This window comes from Macaca fascicularis, chromosome 19 (genome assembly GCF_037993035.2).
Source record: "Macaca fascicularis isolate 582-1 chromosome 19, T2T-MFA8v1.1".
NCBI lineage: Eukaryota > Metazoa > Chordata > Mammalia > Primates > Cercopithecidae > Macaca > Macaca fascicularis.
The window spans coordinates 65,728,278-65,750,184 of record NC_088393.1 but is presented as its reverse complement, the minus strand read 5'-3'; the positions used below and the strand labels follow the sequence as shown (position 1 = coordinate 65,750,184).

The 21,907-nt window shown below is 48.6% G+C and overlaps 2 protein-coding genes and 1 pseudogene across 3 annotated transcripts in view; 1 reads left to right on the top strand and 2 right to left on the bottom strand.

Moving 5' to 3' along the window:
• ZSCAN1 (zinc finger and SCAN domain containing 1) overlaps positions 1-12,165 on the bottom strand; it is a 41,995-nt gene extending 29,830 nt beyond the window's left edge. Inside the window, exons 1-2 of the mRNA XM_065535099.2 lie at positions 12,046-12,165; positions 851-983 (exon numbers count right to left, since the gene is read on the bottom strand). Of these exons, the coding sequence (XP_065391171.1) occupies positions 851-934 (84 nt within the window). The 5' untranslated portion in view covers positions 935-983; positions 12,046-12,165. The remainder of the gene's footprint in view (positions 1-850; positions 984-12,045) is intronic.
• Positions 6,272-12,982, bottom strand: LOC102121610 (uncharacterized; annotated as a pseudogene).
• ZNF606 (zinc finger protein 606) overlaps positions 12,265-21,907 on the top strand; it is a 25,946-nt gene continuing 16,303 nt past the window's right edge. The window contains exons 1-4 of one of the 2 annotated variants that reach the window (XM_005590563.5): positions 12,265-12,697; positions 13,715-13,783; positions 14,330-14,386; positions 15,181-15,269. In XM_005590563.5, coding sequence (XP_005590620.2) covers positions 13,753-13,783; positions 14,330-14,386; positions 15,181-15,269 — 177 coding nt within the window. In that variant the 5' untranslated portion in view covers positions 12,265-12,697; positions 13,715-13,752. The remainder of the gene's footprint in view (positions 12,698-13,714; positions 13,784-14,329; positions 14,387-15,180; positions 15,270-21,907) is intronic. The other variant, XM_015441010.4, reaches the window with a different exon arrangement.

The window sequence follows — 21,907 nt, the reverse complement described above, 5'->3', positions numbered from 1 at the left end:
ATCCCAGCTACTCAGGAGGCTGAGGCAGGAGAATCACTTGAACCGGGGAGAAGGAGGTTGCAGTGAGCCGAGATCACTCCATTGCACTCCAGTTTTCCAGCCTGGGTGACAGAGCGAGACTCCGTCTCAAATAAAAAAAGGAAAGAAAAAGAAAGCTCAGTTATATGTAAACTGAAGAAAAACAAGTAGGCCGGGTGCGGTGGCTCACGCCTGTAATCCCAGACTTGGGAGGCCGAGGCAGGCGAATCACCTGAGGCCGGGTGTTTGAGACCGGCCTGGCCAACATGGTGAAACCCCGTCTCGATTAAAAATACAAAAATTAGCCAGGAATGGTGGCGCGTGCCTGCAATCCCAGCTACTTGGGAGGCTGAGGTTGGAGAATCGCTTGAACCGGGGAAGCAGAGGTTGCAGTGAGCCAAGACCTGCCAACACACTCCAGCCTGCCCTGGGCAACAGAGTGAGACTCTGTCTCAAACAAAAAAAAAAAAAAGAAAAGAAAAGAGAAAAGGAATTAGTATCAATGTGTCCTATATTTCATATACTTTAATGAAACGTTACATAAGTACATTTCATATACATAAGTTTTAATATTGTCTACAATGTAACCATGTGCCAGAATAGTAGGATTCCACATATATTCCGTTTGTATCTGAAAATCAGGTGGGGGTGAGATCATGATGCAAGGAGGGGTCCTCAACTCTGGGACTGAGCTCAGGGTAGGTGAACCTGCCCATTGCTGAAGAAGCAGGAGAGTGTGAGCTAAGGAAGGAGAGGAGGACCCACCTCCAGGGGCCTGGGCCTGACCACCATGCATCTGCTGAACAGCTGTTTATTGAGGGCCTATACGTACCAGGCACTGTTCTGGACACTGGGGTGGGAGCACGTCAGTGAGAGGGACTGATAGGGCTTTAGTCCCTTGGAAGCCCATGTTCATGGGGCAAACGCCAGTAAACAAAGCAGATGCTTCATGGAAATATAAATACCTAGAAGAAAATAAAACAGGGCCTGGAGATTAAGAGTCCCAGGAGTGGCCGGGCGCAGTGGCTCAGGCCTGCAATCCCAGCACTTTGGGAGGTGGAGGTGGGTGGATGATGAGGTCAGGAGATGGAGACCATCCTGGCTAACACAGTGAAACCCCGTCCCTACCAAAAATACACACACAAAAAATTAGCCGGGTGTGGTGGCAGGCACCTGTAGTCCCAACTACTTGGGAGGCTGAGGCAGAAGAATGTCCTGAACCCGGGAGGTGGAGCTTGCAGTGAGCCGAGATCGCGCCCCTGCACTCCAGCCTGAGTGACAGAGTGAGACTCCATCTCAAAAAAAAAAAAAAAAAAAGAACTTTCATTTCCTATATGATCCAGTCATTCAACTCCTAGGCATTTATCCAACAAAGAAATGTGTGTCCTTAGGAAGACTTGTACACGAATGTTCACATAAGTTTATTTTTAACAGCCCCAAATAGAAACAGCTCACATATCCAGCGTGATAAACAATTGTGGTGCATCCATGAGATGGAACACCACTCAGCAATAGAAGGAATGAGCTACTTACATAACGCAACAAAATGGATAATCTCAAAATAATTATGCTGAGTAAAATAAGCCAGATCACAAAAGAGTACACTCAATTGTGTCACTGCATTTATATACAACTGTTAGAAAATCCAAACTAATCTGTATATATAACAGAAAGATTGGCGGTGGTTTGAAAGCAGGGCAGAGGGGCGTGGAATGCTGAACCGAGGGGCTTCAAGAGTCCTGGGAAACCAGAGCTAGTGATGGTTTTGTGGGTTTAGAGATTTGTCAAAACGCATGCAGGCGACCGCAGTGAGAGGAAGGGAGGGCGGGCGGGTGCACAGCTGGAGGCCCCCGGGGCTGGAGGAGGCGCTTGCTGCCTGGCAGGGTTCCCCTGTCATCTGCTGGGCACCGAGCCCAAGCGGCGCGTTACCCAGGTAACCCGCGTGGACGCTGAGGCTCGCGGCTGTCGCTGTGACCGGCTTCTGGTTTTCTGGTAGTCTGGTCTTTCTGGGCGGGGCCGAACGAGGTGAGGCAGCCCAGGCCACGGAGTGTGCCACCGTCGTCTGGTATTTTGATGCCAAGGAACCAGAGGCAGCCAGACGAGCATCAGCGTCAGGGCGGAAAGGAGCCTGTGCCCTGGAGCCAGGATGCAGCGCCTGGGGAGAGTCATTGCCTCCTGCCGGCATCCCAAGCCCGCCCGCTTCTCCGGCCTAGAATGCGGAGTGAGTCTCCCACCCCTTTGGCCACGGCACTTTTGCACTGGGCCGCCGCTGCTTGGGCTGGGTGAAAGGTGCCGAGAGGAGCATGGGTGTGGAAGTCCTGTCAGCTAGAAATAAAAGTTTACCTCAGGGCTCCAAGACAAAAATCTTACAACGTTACTCACTTCAAACATGTGCATTTTATCTGCAGTGTGCAATTACACCACAATTAAGTTGATTTTAAAAAAAACCAAAAACTTAGAATAGGTAGGATACTATTTTTAGGACCTAGATGTAGTTGGGATCTTGAAAGTAATACATAAAACACAAGTTATGAAAGAAAAAGTATTTCTAAAGAATCTTTTTCTTCAAAAGACACCATGGATGAGGTAAAAGGCAAGTCCAGGCTGGGCATGGCGGCTCACACCTGTAATCCCAGCACTTTCGGACACCAAGGCGGGCAGATCACTTGAGGTCAGGAGTTTAAGACCAGCGTGGCCAACATGGCCAAACCCCATCTCTACTAAAAATAGAAAAATTAGCCGGGCATGGTAGCGCACGCCTATAATCCCAGTTACTCAGGAGGCTGAGGCAGAATCGCTTGAACCTGGGAGGCGGAGGTTGCAGTGAGCCAAGATGGTACCATTGCACTCCAGTCTCCCATAATAGGTGCATCCAAGAAGACGGTGTGGCCCTGCCTCTGCCTATTCACAGAAGAGAATAGGGTGCTACCCAGAACACTGGGTAACTGGAGTGGGAGGGAGCTTGGGCCAGAGGGGAGCAGTATCTCCACACACTTGCAACTCATTTCCTACCCATCAAGGCCTTTGGTGAATAGCTCTGTATTGAGAGGCCTCCTTTATGTCCTGACTCGTTCTGGACATTATGGGCTATATTGCCCCTTATGATGCAAAACCTTGAACCTACGGTCTGTTGGCTCTACCTTTAAAGTATCAGCATGTTCACCATCCAGCCACTGATCACCAATCTCATTCAAGTGGCTATCATCTCCCACTTAACTACTACGTTGGTTTCACACATCACTCCACTGCTTCCCTTGGTTAGTTTACTCTCCACAGAGGATAGAGCCCATCAATGATCTACTCAGAATCCTGCCAGAGCCCCCATGATGCCTTCAGCTTTCTCTACCATCTGACCCCCTTATTGCCTCTCTGTGTTGTTCCTGCAGCTGACTAGGCCGGCCTTACACCAGGGGTTTTGTTCTAGCTCTTCCCTCCGATATCTGCATCCCTTTTTTTTTTTCTTTTTTTGAGACGAAGTCTTGCTCTGTCACCCAGGCTGGAGTGCAGTGGCACCATCTTGGCTCACTGCAAGCTCTGCCTCCCAAGTTCATGCCATTCTCCTGCCTCAGCCTCCCGAGTAGCTGGGACTACAGGTGCCCACCACCACACCTGGCTAATTTTTTTTTTTTTTGTATTTTTTTACTAGAGACAGGGTTTCACCATGTTAGCCAGGATGGTCTTGATTTCCTGACCTCGTGATCCGCCCGCCTCGGCCTCCCAAAGTGCTGGGATTACAGGTGTAAGCCACTGTGCCCGGCCGTCTGCATTCATTTCCTTCCAGTCCTTGCTCAGATGTCACCTCAATGAGGTGACTCTGACTCATCCTCAGCACCTAATTTAATATGGCAACTTGCCCTTCCCATCTGGGCACTACATCACCTACACTGTTCTTTTTCTTTGTTCCAAAGTTGTTGCCTTCTAACTACTCTTTTTTTTTTTTTTTTTTTTTTTTTGAGACGGAGTCTCGCTCTGTCGCCCATGCTGGAGTGCAGTAGCCGGATCTCAGCTCACTGCAAGCTCCGCCTCCTGGGTTTACGCCATTCTCCTGCCTCAGCCTCCCGAGTAGCTGGGACTACAGGCGCCCGCCACCTCGCCCGGCTAGTTTTTTGTATTTTTTAGTAGAGACGGGGTTTCACCATGTTAGCCAGGATGGTCTCGATCTCCCGACCTCGTGATCCGCCCGTCTCGGCCTCCCAAAGTGCTGGGATTACAGGCTTGAGCCACCGCGCCCAGCCTCTAACTACTCTTTAACTTACTTATGTTTATTGTTTATCTCGTGCTTCTGTAAGTGCAGTGTTTGTTTTTTTCACTTTAGGGCCTGGCGCAGAGCAGGTGCTTCATAAATGTTTGCTGATGATTGAGTGATGTATGATCCTTCTCTTGGGAAAGTCATTTCCTCAGTTGGTTTCCAGAGGATGAAGCACTTCTTGAGAGGCCTTCATCTTGCTGCTGTCTCCAGGGAAGGGGCAATTCAAAGGCAAAAACCCTCTCTCACTGGTCTCACTTGTCCCCCACCAGGGACCAACAGCTTCACAGCCTCTCACTTCTGGGCTGAGAAGTGGAAGCCTGAGACAGCAACTTCCTCTCTGTTCCTTAGTGCTTCCAAGTTCCCCAGTACCCAGTGACACCCCTGTGAGACAGTGGAGCTGGGCTTTTCTTCCAACCTTCCTCTTCCTATTGCTTCTCTCCTCTTCTATCCCTCCTACCTTTTAATTCATCCAACCATTATCACGCAGGAGATACTTACAGAAGCTGGGGCTACAAATGTGGAAGCAAAAGACACCCCCTTTTTTTCTTTCACATTTTAATCGAAATACAGTATAATTACATTACAGTACACTACTAAGTATACAGCTTGATGAATTCTTAACACGCATATACCTGTGTAACCACCACCCAGATCAAGATATAGAACATTTCCAGGCCCCAGAAGACCCCCTTGTACCTCTTTAGTCAATACCGCCACCCCCAGGGGTAAGTACTGCTTTCACCATGGATTACCTGCCTGTTCTTGAACTTCATATAAATGGAATCATACAGTATCACTATACCTGTGATAATGCAATATTGTTGTGTGGATATGTGGCTAATTATTATTATTATTTGAGACGGAGTTTCGCTCCTTTTGCCCAGGCTGGAGTGCAATGGTGCGAGTTCGGCTCATCGCAATCTCTGCCTCCCGGGTTCAAGCGATTCTCCTGCCTCAGCCTCCCGAGTAGCTGGGATTACAGGCATGCACCACCACCCTGGCTAATTTTGTATTTTTAGTAGAGATGGGGTTTCCTCATGTTGGTCAGGCTGGTCTTGAACTCCCGACCTCAGGTGATCTGCCTGTCTCAGCCTCCCAAAGTGCTGGGATTACAGGCGTGAGCCACTGCACCCAGCGTGGCTAATTATTTTTATTGCTAAGTAGTAATCCATTAAACTGACGTATCAAAATTTCTTTATCCATTCTCTTGGTAACAAGACATTTGGATTATCTCCTGGTTTGGACTGTCATAAATAATGCCACTGTGAGCACTCTTGTACATATCTTTTTAGCAGACAGATATTTTCCTTTCTTTTGTTTTTTTTTTTTTTTTTTTTTTTTGAGACGGAGTCTCGCTCTGTCACCCAGGCTGGAGTGCAGTGGCCGGATCTCAGCTCACTGCAAGCTCCGCCTCCCGGGTTCACGCCATTCTCCTGCCTCAGCCTCCCGAGTAGCTGGGACTACAGGCGCCTGCCACCTCGCCCGGCTAAGTTTTTGTATTTTTAGTAGAGACGGGGTTTCACTGTGTTACCCAGGATGGTCTCAATCTCCTGACCTCGTGATCCGCCCGTCTCGGCCTCCCAAAGTGCTGGGATTACAGGCTTGAGCCACCGCGCCCGGTCTTCCTTTCTTTTGAACAAACAAGAGTAGAATCTCTAGATCATAGTACGGGTTTATGTATAATTTTATAAGAAATTGTCAAACTTTTTCCCAAAGTGACTGTACCACATTATACTCCCATCAGCAGGGTATGAGAATTCCAGTTGGCACCATGTCGTCCCATTTGATGCTGTCAGTATTTTTATTTTTGGTCATTCTAGTGGATGTATAGTGGCAACATCCTTTATTTTAGGATAAGAATCAGCAATAATAAAAAAAGAATCTATGTAGCGATTACCTTGCCCTTTGTTTATACAGAACAGTTCCAGCTCCTTTACTGGACTAAGATCTAAAACCCCAACTCTGATTACATTTACCTCACCCCTTCCTATCTCAGGAGTTGTCTTAGTCCATTTGTGCTGCTATAACAGAATACCTGAGACTGCGTAATTTACAAAGAAATGTATTGCCTTCCGGTCTGGAGGCTGGGAAGTCCAACATCAAGGTGCTGACATATTTGGCGATGATGATTTCAAGATGGTGCCTTGGACACTGCATCCTCACAGGACAGAAGGTAAAGGACAGGGACTGCATTCTCACATGACAGAAGTTAAAGGGCAGGGTGGTGGAGGGGTAGGGGTGGGGGGAGAGAAAGAAAGAGAAAGGGAGAGAGAAAGAGAGAGAAAGAGCATGCAAGTACATGCAGAATCTCTTCATGAGCCTTTTACAATGGCATTGTTGATGAAGAGTCAAACTCTGTAAAATATTTGAAGAGATTTACTCTGAGCCAAATATGGTGACCAATGGCCCCTGACACAGCTCTCAGGAGATCCTGAGGACATGCCCAGGGTGGTTAGGGTACAGCTTGGTTTTATACATTTTAGGGAGACATGAGACATCAATCAATACATATAAGATGTACAATGGTACAGAGAGTTTCCAGGTTATAGGCAGATTTAAGATTTCTGATTGGCAATTGATTTAAAGAGTTATTGTCAATAGAAAGGAATGTCTGGGGTTGTGGAGCTCAAGGTTTTATCATGCAGATGAAACTTCCAGAGATAACAGACTATAAATGTTTCTTATCAGACTTAAAGTCTGTTCCATCACTAATTCCAGAAGGGAGGAGGGTATAATGAAGCAAGTCCAGCTTCTGCTTCCCATCATGGCCCAAACTCATTTTTCAGGTTACCTTTGGAATGCCCTTGGCCGAGGTCTAGTCATATAGTTGGGGGGGGTGGCTTATAATTTTATTTTTTGGTTTACAACATTAATCCATTCATGACAGCAGAGCCTCATGACCGACATAAATCCCATTAGACCCTGCCTCCCAACACGACTGCACTGGGGATTAAGTTTCAACATGAATTTTGGAGGGGATAAAAACATTCAAAACATAGCAGGGGTGTTTTTCTTCATCAGTTTCCTGACACCTTTAGGTCAAAGGTATCTCTCTCATTTGAGTGCTCTCTCAAAAGTGAACAGAGCTACCTTATCTCTCTTTAGAATATGAATTCTAGTCTTATATGAACATTGAGGTTTGTGTAGCAGGTATTAGGTGATTGCCTATCATAAAACTTAGCTTCTATACGAGATAATCAGTTATGACTTTACATATTGATATGAAGAAAATAAAAAGAGGGTAATGTGACTGAGAATTAGGGAGGATGAGTCACAGCTGGCTGTTATCAGGATGTGACATCTGTGCTGAAATCTGAATGAAGAAAACCCTGTGGCTGTACAAGGAAGAAGATTCCAGAAGAGGAAACAATACGTATAAAGGCCCTGAAGCAGGAATGGGCTTACCCTGTTTGAGGAATGGCTGGAGTCCGCAGGAGTGACAGGAGATGAGCTTGAGGGACTGAGGTGGGGTGTGGGATAGGACAGAGGCCAGTCCTGCTGAGTTTTCTAAGCTGCGAGTTGGAGTTTGGATTTTACTCTAACTACTTGGGAAGTCAGTGCAGAATGTGAGGCAAGGACCTGATGTGACATCCTAAAAGTGCACTTGGCTGCCTGCTGGAGGATGAGCTGTAGGGGGCTGGAGTGGAAGCGGAGAGATACTCCTCTTACTTCTGTCACTCTTCCTTCTCCAGCGTCTCTTTCTCTGCTTGAGCCTGAGATGGAAATTGTGGCTATATCATCCATAGATTGCTTTCCTCTCAGTGCCCACTCTGCCTAGGTTCACCTTCCTGCCAGCTGGGGCCTGTCCCAATACCTTGCCCCTTCCATCTTACCTCTCTCTTAGTCCTCTCCCTTGAATTCAGCCTGTTCTACTTGAACTTTTCCTCTTCCTCTGAAAGGGCTACTCCCCTTTGCCCACCCACAGTGAGTGCCAACACCACCCAACAACAAAAGCTCAACCCACAGGCCTGCTTTTTAAAATGATCCTCCATTACCAGTGGAAATATCTTCAAGATCTCTCTTGCCCACTGCTCACTCAAGTTCAGCTTCCTAAATGGCCATGCTGCCTTTGGTATCACCACCTACAGTCCCTCAGTCCCTTCTTTTTGAGACAGAGGATCGCTCTGTTGCCCAGGCTGGCGTGCTGGAGTGCAATGGCTTGATCTTGGCTCACTGCCACCTCCACCTCCTGGGTTCAAGCGATTCTCCCAACTCAGCCTCCCGAGTAGCTGGGATTACAGGCATCCACCATCATGGTTGGCTAATTTTTGTATTTTTGTAGAGATGAGGTTTCACCATGTTGGCCAGGCTGGTCTTGAACTCCTGACCTCAGGTGATCTGCCGGCCTTGGCCTTCCAAAGTGCTGGGATTACAGGCATGAGCCACTGCGCCTGGCCCAGTCCCTTCTTTATATTAGCTGCCTGATTTGTTTTTTTTTTTTTTTTTTGAGACGGAGTCTCACGCTGTTGCCCAGGCTGGAGTGCAGTGGCGCGATCTCGGCTCACTGCAAGCTCCGCCTCCTGGGTTCACGCCATTCTCCTGCCTCAGCCTCCTGAGTAGCTAGGACTACAGGCGCCCGCCACCGCGCCCGGCTAATTTTTTGTATTTTTAGTAGAGACGGGGTTTCACTGTGGTCTCGATCTCCTGACCTTGTGATCCGCCCGCCTCGGCCTCCCAAAGTGCTGGGATTACAGGCTTGAGCCACCGCGCCCGGCCCTGATTTGTTAAAATTCACATGTAACCTCACTACTTCCTTGCCTAAAATCTTTTTTTTTTTTTTTTGAGACGGAGTCTCACTCTGTCGCCCAGGCTGGAGTGCAGTGGCCGGATCTTAGCTCACTGCAAGCTCCGCCTCCCGGGTTTACGCCATTCTCCTGCCTCAGCCTCCCCAGTAGCTGGGACTACAGGCGCCCGCCACCTCGCCCGGCTAGTTTTTTGTATTTTTTAGTAGAGACGGGGTTTCACCGGGTTAGCCAGGATGGTCTCGATCTCCTGACCTTGTGATCCGCCCGTCTCGGCCTCCCAAAGTGCTGGGATTACAGGCTTGAGCCACCGCGCCGGGCCGTTGCCTAAAATCTTTCAATGAGTCTCTGTAACTTCATTATAAAAGCTGTATCTCTTGTCACTCCTATTTCTCCTCCCACTTTTGTTGCTCTCTGACACTCTCCATTCCAGCAACTTTAAGCCAGTTACTTATCTCCTAACATGCTCCTAAGCCTTTGCACACACTCTTTCCTTTGTCTAGACAACCTCTTCCATTTGTTCCATATCGAGTGTAAATGTCCTGCATCAGTCAACACCTGATCTGGGGCCACCTCTTCCCTTTCTAATAGAGCTGATCCTTTGCTTCTCTGAAACCCATGCACACACACAAACACACACCCCACTCCTGAGCCACTTTTACCACATTTCTTCCCTGTCATCCTCTGAAGGTGTGGATCCTCACAGGCCACAAACAAGTCTCGTCTTGAACACCTCCACACCTATCACAGGGTAGGTGCTCAATGAACGTGCAAGGAAAAAACAAATGCTGGGTGTGGTGGCTCACTCCTGTAACTTCAGCACTTTGGGAGGCTGAGGTGGGAAGATCACTTGAGCCTAGGAGTTTGAGAGCAGCCTGGGCAATGTGGCAAAACCCTGTCTCTACAAAAAATACAAAAGTTAGCTGGGCGTGGTGGCAGGCATCTATAGTCCCTGCTACTCTGGGGGCTGAGGTGGGAGGGTCATTTCAGCCTGGGAGGTCATGGCTGTAGTGAGCCAAGATGGCCCCACTGCACTCTAGCTTGAACAACATCCTGTCTCAATAAATAGGCTGAGTACAGTGGCTCACACCAGTAATCCCAGCACTTTGAGTGACCGAGGCGGTGGACCACCTGAGGTCAGGAGTATGAGACCAGCCTGGCCAACATGGTGAACCCCATCTCTACTAAAAATACAAAAAATTTGCTGGGCGTGGTGGCAGACGCCTGTAATCCCAGCTACTTGGGAAGCTGAGGCAGGAGAATCGCTTGAACCTGGGAGGCAGAGGTTGCAGTGAGCCGAGATCACGCCATTGCACTCCAGCCTGGGCAACAAAAGCAAAACTCTGACCAAAAAAAAAACCAAACCAAAATAATAAGTAAAAATGTGCAAGCAGCAAGCAGTGGGTGCATGAAAAGTGGGTCTCTCACTGAGGTACTGAGGGAAGACAACCAGCCCAGATCAGACCCTAGGAGCAGTGGGAATGAGGGTGGACAAAATACACGAGGAGAGTGAGGAGCACAGGGACTGGGTATGGGGAGGGGAGTGAGCAAGGAAGCTCTGGGCTAGAGTCATCCCTTTTTTTTTTTTTTTGAGACGAAGTCTCGCTCTGTCGCCCAGGCTGGAGTGCAGTGGCCGATCTCAGCTCACTGCAAGCTCCGCCTCCCGGGTTTATGCCATTCTCCTACCTCAGCCTCCCAAGTAGTTGGGACTACAGGCGCTCGCCACCTCGCCCGGCTAATTTTTTTTGTATTTTTTAGTAGAGATGGGGTTTCACCGTGTTAGCCAGAATGGTCTCCATCTCCTGACCTTGTGCCCGCCCGTCTCGGCCTCCCAAAGTGCTGGGATTACAGGCTTGAGCCACCGCGCCCGACCTAGAGTCATCCTTAACAGAGGTGAGGAGGCGGCTCTGTGAGGATCCCAAAGGGGCGTCAATGGGCTTTGCCAAGCGGATCCTCCAGGATCAGGCTGGGGGTCAGCACCTCAGGCTCCTTCATTTTTAGCCTCCCTGTTTGTGTTTTTTAATGGCAGCCGCCAAGGCAGTGTCCTTAACCGTGCTCCCTGCTCTATTTCCCAGCGCCTCTCCATATATATGTGTGTGTGTATGTATACATTTTTTTTTTTTTTTTTTTTGAGATGGAATGTTGCTCTTGCTGCCCAGGCTGGAGTGCAATGGCACAATATCGGCTCACTGCAGCCTCCAACTCCCGGGTTCAAGCGATTCTCCTGCCTCAGCCTCCCGAGTAGCTGGGTATAGGTGCCCGCCACCACGCCCGGCTAATTTTTGGTATTCTTAGTAGAGACGAGGTTTCATCATGTTGGCCAGACTGGTCTCGAACTCCTGACCTCAGGCGATCCACCTGCCTTGGCCTCCCAACGTGTTGGGATTACAAGCGTGAGCCATCGCGCCCGGCCTATTTTTTTTCCTTAAGGCCAGGTCTTGCTCTGTTGCCCAGGCTGAAGTGCAGTGGTGCGATCCTAGCTCACTGCAACCTTGACCTCCCGAGCTCAAGCAATCCTTCCACCACAGCCTTCTGTAGTAGACTACAGGCGCGCGCCATCACACCGGGCTAATTTTTGTGTTTTTTTTTTGGTAGAGATGGGGTCTCACTATGTTGCCAAGGGTGGTGTCAAACTCCTGAACTCAATCGATCCTCCCGCCACAGCTTCCCAAAATGCTGAGATTACAGGAATGAGCCACCGCGCCCGAACTGCTCCATACATATTGATACAGGAAAACTCACAGGATGCGTCGCTGGTAATCCATGCTCCCATAAAGCCTGGCCTCTGGAAAGAGACCTGGGAACGAGCCCTGACGTTCTCAGCCGTGGGGCTTCACAGAGAGGGGTACCTCGAATTAGGTTCCTTATCTTAAATAAAGAGAATAAGAGCAGCCACTTTCTCACAATCTTGCGAACGCCAAATGGAAGGATCCCTCGAGAGCGCTGAGAACTCGCCGAGCTCCTCCCGGGAAACCCGGGATCACGAGGCGCCATTTTGCGGACGGGCAAACTGAGGCCCGCGGCGCCGCGACTTACCCAGGCCCTTTTGCAGTGGGAGGCGGCGGTGGAAGAGGGTGGTCTCGGGCCGGGACAACGTAGTCCACCCTGCCGCCGGCTTCGACGCAGCTGCCAGAATGGTCCCTACCCCGCCCAAGTAGGGCGGTGCGAGGCGGGGCGGCCCACGCAGCCGTCACGGCGGCGCAGCTGCCCGACGCCGGAAGTGCCCGCCTGGAACTCCAGCTCCCAGAAGACCCTGCGGCGCGCCCCGGTCGAAGCCGGGGGAGCAGCCGCCATTGTCCGCGGCTGAGGCGAGGCCTTTGCTCGGGCTGTAGGGCTGCGGTAGCTGCGGGGCTCGGGGGTCGGGAGAGCCGGCGGGGAAAGGCGGTGCCAGGGCGGGTCCTGCGCCTGCCCTTTCCGCGCCGGCTTTGCGCCCTCGTTGCCTTCGGCTCTCCAGCCAGCAGCCTGCCTCCGGCCTCCCGCCTCCGGGCGCTCTTCCTTGTCTGGCCGGACGGGCCTGGGTGAACTCTGCACGTCGGCTCCGCGCGCCTTTGTCCCCGAGGCCGCGCCTGGAGCTCCCAAGCGCACTGCTGGGCCGGACGTCGGCGCGGGACAAAAGCCAAACGCCCCAGGCGAGGCGACCCCGAGCCTGCTGCGCCGCTTTCAAGGGGGACCGGCGGCTGCAAGCCAGGTGAGGCCGGGACGAGCTTCTGCAGCGTCGCGGCCGCGTCGGTCTTGCGGAGGAAATTTGGGTCGGTAGCTCTGGAAGCAGGTGATAAGGATGCTTCTGAGGCCATTGATGGGACGAATAACCCCGTTCATTCCCCAGCCGGCATTTCTCTCCCTGCCAGTTCACACAAAGCACTGTGAAGGACGTCAGACCTGGGTTGGAAACAGCTCCGGGTTCCCTTAAACATGCAGTGACGGTGGCGGTCACTGTCAAGTTGCAAATAACGGTGCAAAATACGGTTTGCATTCTGCGTTTTCGCGCTGATTCCGGTGCTCCTGAGGCCCACTGTGTGTTCTAGTGCTTTATACACATACCCAGGAATCCATTCGAGAGGTTGCTGACTTGTACAAAGATCTGGAACCTGAGGAGTTAGGGGTCTGGGCGCCAGGCCCATCCCTAAGTCCTCCACACACACACAAGCTTAGGCTTAGTAAATCTTGGACGTGAATTTCTTTTGGAGGTGGGATTAAATTTGCTTAACGTTCACCACTTTAACCACTTTAAAGTGTGTAATTCACTGGTTTTATTGTATATTAATAAAATTGTGCAACCATCCCCATTATCTAATTTTAGAACATTTCATCACCCCACAAAGAAACCCTTGTTCCCATTAAGCAGTCACTCCCCATTTCATTTTTCCCCCAGCTCTAGGCAACCACTAATATATGAGGATTGCAAGTTGATTTTACAATAATTGTTGTCAATCCAAAAGTTCCATTTGTGTTGTGACTGGCTGTCTCTTGGGAATGGCTGACAAATTTGTACCCTCTCTATCAGGATCATGCTTTTTTCCAGCTTATGCAAATTACCCTTCATTTCTCTCCAGGAATTGTTACTTTTTTGACATGTAAATTCTCTTTTCTGATGATGCTCCTTGCAAGTTTTTTTGTCGCTTCTGTGGATGGATTCCCTTCTTTGTTCCCACTTGGTTTTCTATGAGAAAGGACTAGTTTTGTCTTCTTTCACTTTTGTCACTAGGTTGAAATTTGCAGTGTTCCTGAGCAGGTGTCCTCAGGATGGCAGCCATCAACCCATGGGCCTCCTGGGGTGAGTCCAAATTGTGTTTCTTCTGGGCCTCCCCTAACATTAGCTGCTGCAGTCATGGGTCAGAGCTGGGACGGGCTGAGGACTTTTGAGGATGGAAGGGGGTCTATCTTGGTACAAAATTAGAACTGATTGGTGGTAAAGGAGGAAAATTGTTGGCATAAAAGACACTAACTTTTATGTGCTTTATAGTCATCTCCTGAGAGGTGTCATTAGTTTCTTAAGAGATTTTCTGGTGGTTTATGGGGTTTCCTAAACAACAGTAATACATATAAGAAAATATTGTCTCTACTGCTCCCATATATATTTTTACCTTTGTTGTTTTTACTTATATAGCATTGGTCGGTAACTTTAAAACAGTGTTAAGCAATAGCGACTCACCTGTGCATTGTCTGTGTGAATCCAGCTTATGTTGGATTTTTTTACACGCCTTTGGGCTCTGTTTATGGAATTTTGTAGCGCCCATTAGCAAGTCAGTCTCCTCTTGTATTTTGTCGCCTCAAATCACTAGGTTTGGTGTCACAGTCCTAACCTGATCCTTCTGTGCAGGTACCCTTACGGACCAGTCTTGGGGGATGACGGCTGTTGACCCATGGGCCTCCTGGGGTGAGTCAAGAGCCCGGTCAGCTGTGGGCTGCCATATTGTGGCCTCTCGCTGTAGTGCTCTGCCACAGCTGGAGATTAGAATGGGGACCAGGTGGGCTGGGCACGGTGGCTCACGCCTGTAATCCCAGCACTTTGGGAGGCCAAGGCGGGCAGACCACAAGGTCAGGAGATCGAGACCATCCTGGCTAACACGCTGAAACCCCGTCTCTACTAAATATACAAAAAGTTAGCTGGGCAAGGTGGCGGGCGCCTGTAGTCCCAGCTACTCGGGAGGCTGAGACAGGAGAATGGCGTGAACCTGGGAGGCAGAGCTTGCAGTGAGCCAAGATCACGCCACTGCAGTCCAGCCTGGGTGACAGAGCCAGACTCCATCTTAAAAAAAAAAAAGAATGGGGAACAGGTGGGGCTTTAGGGCAGGTGGTCCAGATCTGTCTATGTGCAGAGTTGGAGCAAGGAGGGATCAGAAAACTAGTGAGCAATAAGGTGATGGTGACATCTCAAGATGCATGAGAATTCATGTGTGGCCGTTTAGGATTCAGGCCCAGGAAGGTTGTGACCAGACACTGCTTCTCAGAGATGGTACCTAATAGCACAGTGGGGGCAATGAGAGATTCATGTGTTCAAGTACTTTCCTAACCTTCTCTGAACCCTAATTCCTTCATCTATAGAATGAGGAAGTAGGTCTCTTCCCTCATTCAAGGGGGAGGGGCAGGGGCTGGTCCTCAGCCCCGCAGAAGGACAGGTGAGCTCCTGGCAGCGAGAGCTGCCTCCATGACTTTTTTCTCGTTTCTTAGCTCTGTGTCCTCAGGATCCTGCCTGGCACGTGGAGGGGAACCTCGAGGAGGGGAGGAGGGCCACTGGGCTCCCAGCAGCCCAGGTTCAGGTGAGATGGGGCTGTTCTGTTCCCAAAGGATGATGTCCAGGTTATCCTTGGTCATCCCAGTTGATGTGGCTCACCAGTTTACAACAGTTGGAGTTTGGGTAGGAAAGGAAGCAACTGGAAGTTAATGCTTCCTGAGAGGAGGCAGGCAGAATCAGGCTGATTTTAGTGCCTCGGAGCCTTGCTCGGAGGCTGGCCTTGCGGACCAGCCTGTCCACGGTGCTGAGCTCCAACTAGCCTGGCCTTGCGGACCCGCCTGTCCACAGTGCTGAGCTCCTACTAGCCTGGCTGCTTGTGGGGCATGAGGGGCAGCCCTTTTGGCTGGCAGCCCCACTTCTCTCTTGCCACCTTCACTTATGTCTTTAGCACCTGATTTAGGCTTATGCTGTGCAGTGCCTGCTGTGAGGGGAACAAGGACAGGTGTGAGCCTCCACCCTGAGGAGCTCCCAGACCCTTTTCCAGGGTTATTCACTCAGCTGAGGACATCTCACGGCCTACCTGGAGCCACACATGCAGTGTGGGATGTGAGAAACCTGAGACGGGTAGGATAGGCCCGGAGGAGCTCAGTCACCTGATGAGTTGGGAGATGGGACAGAGTCTGTGTGAGGTCAGCTTTTGCTGTGAGGAGAAGGCTGCTTGGGAGACCTGGGCCAAGAGGTGAAAAGAATGCATCAGCCAGTTGGGCACAGCCTGGTGAGTGGGAGTCTGGCCTCCTGCAGCACTACAGGGGTGGGGGGTGGCAGGCACACTACGTGACCAGTGTTTGAGTGAGACTGACTCCAGTTAGATTTTAGGCTAGAGAGGCCAGAATGAACCCAGCCAGGCCCTGAATGCCTGCTGCAGAGCCTCAGAAGTCTTGGGATCAGGGGGCACCAGGGTTCGAAATGTGGTGATGGTTGTGGAAGAGGAGGGCTGTGGGAAGCAGGCTGGTGTTTCAGGCTTCAGTCTGACCAGGACCTTGGAACTAGGGAGGAGAGGTATGAGGAAATCAAAGCAGGGGCCTTTGTGATTATGGGGACAGGGTGGCTCCTGAGAGAAATAGGACAATGGAGTCACTTAGGAAAGGTGTCATCTCTCTGCGCTCCTCCTGCCCAGCCTCCTCACCACATGCAACCACTTAAAAAAATTTTTATAATAGCTTTATTGAGATGATACTGACATACTGTAAAGTTTATCCTTTTAAAGTTTATAATTCTGTGGTTTTTAGTATAGTCACAGAATTGTGCAACAATCACCAGTATCTAATTCTAGAACATTTTCATCACCCCAAAAATAAATCCTGTACCCATTAGTAGTCACTCCCTGTCCCCCTCCTCCCTCCCAACCACTAGTGTACTTTCTGTTTCTATGAATTTGCCTAGTCTGGACTTTCCTAAAAATGGAATCATAATATGGCACAGTCTTTTTTGTCTGGCTTTTTTCACTTAGCATAGTGTTTGCGTTTTCAAGAGTTACCCATGTTGTAGCATTGCGTCAATATTTCTTTTAATGACTGAGGCAGCCATTTTTAACTTTCTGTTTTCAGTTTTTTAGAGTTGTCTCTGTATTTCTAAATGGGAGATTTTTAAAAATTGGTTTTTTCTAATTCATGAAAGTTACATTTACCCTGTTAACTCCCTGCTGTGAAAGATGAAGAAAAACAGTTTCATTACTTTTTTTTAGGTCTTTTATTTTTAAGTTAAAATAATGAATCAAGCAGATGTGACATACTTGGATATAAAACAATTTAAAAATCATGTCTCTACTTTGTGCCTCCCCCTGAAATTAAAAAATATTAATGAAACCGCCCACAGTTTCAAATCTGGTGGGTGAAATACATCATAAGTATGCTGTCCCCACTTGGCAGCGTTGCTATCCCTGGTCCGGATGAGATGGGAAGCAGACGGCCTGAACCATATGATGCAAGGTGATTGTTGCCTGGTATCAGAACTTGGGCAGCTATGAGGTTTGCTGCTGTTACAATGTACAGTCATTATTAAATCCTAAAACAGAATCATCAGTAGTGAAGCTAGGCTAGCCTGAAAGATGGCCCGTGAATCAGATTCTGAGGAGTAGAAGTTAGCTATAATAAAACACTGCGAAGAAGCCCTGTTAACCACCATACTACACTCTGCTGTTAATTTATGCTAGGCTTTCTGAGAATTATCCAAGTTAATGCCGAGAAAATAAAACAGAATTAAAAATAACAACATCCTCCAATGTCTGAAGAGTTGTGATTTCTGATAACATGCTCCTGGCTGGCCCCCCTCCCCACACTTTGGATTTTTTCCTGTGGGAAACTTGGATTTGACTGCTGTGTGTTTTTAACTAAGTGAGATCTTCAGGAATGCAAAAGAACCCGGTGTCCTTTGTTGTTCCCTCCAAGTTTAAATATTTATTGAAATAAAGCATTTATCTGGTGAAAACATCAAATGCTGTCATCCCTCATTATCTGAATATTCCATTCATGGAAGTATGTTGAATAGTGAGGTTTTAACTACAGAAGCCCAGATCCCCTTATTTCTAGAAATAGGGGGAAATAATAATTGTAGTGATAATATCTCATTCCATCTAAAAAACCCCAACCAGCCTCTCCAAATATGGAAGCATTCAAACCCCTCTGTAACAATCCACCTAGGATATCTGCGTAACAAACATGATGTACATAAAACACCAATAATAATCTGCGCTCATCCTTGGTCGGACTTGGGGATGTGCCTAGTCTAGTTCTGTTTTCCTTCTCTGCAGTGAAATCTACCAAAGAAGCCATCTGAATTGCCCCATGTTCCTTGAAGGGGGAGCAGTTGGGCAAGATCTGTTAGCAAACATCTGAGACCCAGCTTAGCACCCTTGGTCTTCTCTCCTTCAGACTCTCACAGGGTTTAAATGTGTGGCTGGTTTGTTAGCAGATTCCATAAAGTGTTTTAGAATGCCTAGATAAGTGCGTATACGTGTGTACAAAGTGATGTGTGCAAGAATGTTTATGAGAATTTGGGTGAAACACGTTTGCAAGTCATCCTAGGATATAATTGAAAAATGCAGATGTAGCTCATGAGGGTGACCTGTGGACCAGAAGGGTTTGCTCCTCCCTCTAGCAGGACTCTTCTCTCTTTAGCACCCTTGTGGTAACCTCAGCATCAGGCAACAGTGAAACCTGCATTTCCTCTCCTATCCTTGAAGGGTCCCTCTCATCTCCACAGCCTGTGACACTAGGTTCCTGTCTTCCACCATCTCTTCCTTTTGGCCTTTCGGTTTTGCATTTTCCTTTGCAATTCTAGGCCAAAGGTGTTTACTGTGTCCCCTTACCATTCATTTACTTATTTTTATTTTTGAGGCAGAGTCTCATTGTGTTGTACATAATGGATTGCAGTGGCATGATCTCAGCTTGATGCAGCCTCCCCTCCTGGGTTCAAGGGATTCTCATGCCTCAACCTCCCGAGTAGCTGAGATTACAGGCATGCACCACCACACCCGGCTAATTTTTGTATTTTTAGTCGAGACAGAGTTTCACCATGTTGGTCAGTCTGGCCTCAAACTTCTGACCTCAGGTGATTTGCCTGCCTTGCCCTCTCAAAACACTGGGATTACAGGCATGAGCCATTGTGCGCGGTCCCATTACCATCCTTGAGGTGAGGCCTCCATGATTTGTGGGCCAGGACATGATTACATATTCAGCTGGGGGCAGCTCTTTTTTTCTTCCTGCTTTTTAGCCCATGGGCCTTACAGTTTGAAAATGTCCACTTTTTCATTTCTGAATTTTTTAAAAATTTATTTTAATTTTAATTTTAACAAATTTCATAATTACAGAAGAGTATAAAAAGGAAGCAAATGGCATCACCATCAGTGAACAATTATTACTGTTTTGTCATATTTGTTACCTTTTTCTTCTTTTACATAGTACTCTGTCTTTCCACCATTTCTCAGGCAACCACTCATGGATTCAGTTTGTACACAGCTAATTCGTTTTCATATGCATACATAGATGATAAACCATATAGACATAGTCTTTTTCTTTTTTTGAGACAGAGTCTCACTGCGTTGCCCATACTGGAGTGCAGTGGGTGATCTCGGCTCACTGCAATCTCCGCCTCCCGGGTTCAAAGGATTCTTGTGCTTTAGCCTCCCAAGTAGCTAGGATTGCAGGCATGTGCCACCATATCTGGCTAATTTTTGTATTTTTAATAGAGGTGGGGTTTTATCATCCTGGGCAGGCTGTTCTCGAATTCCTGGCCTCAGTGATCTGCCTGCCTCGGCTTCCCAAAGTGCTGGGATTATAGGTGTGAGCCCCTGCACCTGGTCAAACACTCTATTTTTTTCCCAGTGATTTTTTTCTACATGTAGTTTTCCTATAATTTTCTTTTTTTGACTTTGAGGTCCATCCATGTTGATAGATACGGAGAAGTCAGGCTTATTCCTTTTGTGCTGCCAAGTGTATCCATTAGAGAAGTGCGCCTCTGTTCATAGTTTCTTTTATGGACAGGTTTATAAATTCCTCTTTTCCCCATTGTTTTTGCTGCTGGAGCCAAAGCTGTGTGAACATTCCTGTAGCTTCACTTTGTGCAAGTGTGTATGTAGTTTTTTATCTAGGCATACCCCTAGAAGCAGAATTGTACCTGGTTTTAGGTTTTTTTTTTTTTTTGAGATGGAGTCTTGCTCTGTTGCCCAGGCTGCAGTGCAGTGGTGCAATCTCAGCTCACTGCAATCTCCGCCTCCCCGGTTCAAGCGATTCTCCTGCCTCAGCCTCCTGAGTAGCTGGGACTACAGGTGCATGCCACCACACCCAGCTAATTTTTATATTTTTAATAGAGGCGGGGTTTCACCATGTTGGCCTGGATGATCTCCATCTCTTGACCTCATGAGTCACCTGTCTTGGCCTCCCAAAGTGCTGAGATTACAGGTGTGAGCCACCATGCCCGGCTAGGTATATACTTTCAATGTTACTAGTGCTGCCACATGTCTCTCCAAGGGGCAAAGCTACTTCACAGTCTCCCCACTCTGGGAGAAAATACCCATTTTCCTGCATTTTTGTCAACACTTGACATTATCAGGTGTTTTAAATATTTGCTTACCTCAGGACCAGAAAGGTATATTGCATGACTTGAATGTGCATCTTCTTGATTGCTAAGTACCTTTTGATGTCTTTATTGTCCGTCTGTATTTCCTTCTGTCTTTGTTTCTCTTCCCCCATCCCTGGATTTCTAGAGACCAACTTTAATGTAGGTATTTCACACACATTCTGAATCCTAATTCTTTGTCACATATCAACTGTCTCCTCCCAGTCTGTAGCTTGTCTTTTTTTTTTTTTTTTTTTGAGACGGAGTCTCGCTCTGTCGCCCAGGCTGGAGTGCAGTGGCCGGATCTCGGCTCACTGCAAGCTCCGCCTCCCGGGTTCACGCCATTCTCCTGCCTCAGCCTCCCGAGTAGCTGGGACTACAGGCGCCCGCCACCTCGCCCGGCTAGTTTTTTGTATTTTTTAGTAGAGATGGGGTTTCACCGTGTTAGCCAGGATGGTCTCGATCTCCTGACCTCGTGATCCACCCGTCTCGGCCTCCCAAAGTGCTGGGATTACAGGCTTGAGCCACCATGCCCGGCCTTGTAGCTTGTCTTAACTGGTGGTGTCTTGTCAGTCAGATGTTTGAATGTTGGTATGTCTTTGTCAAATGTGCCTATCTTTGTTTATGGCTAGTGTTTTTGTGTGTCTTATTTTAAGAAGTCTTGTGTTATTTAAAAAGTAATACTTCCCTCTTGTCCTTTTCCTTTATGTTCTCTTTCTGGGCTCTTCTGTTAGGTGGTGGACCTCCTGAACAAATTGCCGTGTCTCTGATCTCTTTATATTCCATGTCCTTTTCTTGGCAGAGTTTGGGGGTGTGATGATCATGTTCTCACCACAGCAGAACTGTCTAGGGCCTCCTGAACTAATTGCTGTGTCTTCTGGTCTTTTCTTACTCTGTGAAGGCTTTCCTCTTCTCTCAGCCTCTCTTGTAGCATCCTGTCCCACTTTATACTGAAATCACTCTGATCTGAGAATCTGAGAATAGGAATTACAGTTCTCTGAAAGTTGAATGTGGCTGTTGTCTGGATTCTCTGGCCTTGTGGCTACTTAGTTCAGTCTCTTGATCTGCATCAGGGGTTTCTCATGTCCAAGAGTCGTCTGGTCTAGGGCAGGGCTGTGAGGCTGGAAGTCCTGCTCTACTGCAGCTGCGTAGATCTGATTCCTGATTGGTGCTTTCCGCTCCCCTCTGCCCTCCTGGTGAGGCATGCCCTGGGTTTTGTGGGCCTTCATGGGCCAGGGTCAGCCGATCAGCTCTACTTCCAGTTTCATAGATAAAGAGCTGTGAGGCCACAGACTCCCTTCTCTTCCCCATCTGGTGGGACTGAAGAGGTCTCCACGCATCTGGGCAGCCTGAGAACTTAGCCGCAGTCTGAAGTCTGAGGAGGCTCCTGGGACTTTTGCCTGGGTATAAGTGCATGGCTGCTGGCAGTGCCGCCCACGAGGTGGGGCACTTGCAAAGCTATTCAAGTGGAGGCTTCTGCCTGCTGTTCTCAGCCTGACTCACTCCTGCCTCTCCTAGAGTCCTCTTGCAGGAAGCACCTGCTTCACCATGGTGCCTCCTAGTGTGGGGCTGGATTCGCCTCTAGTCTAGTTGGTCAGCCTCACCTTC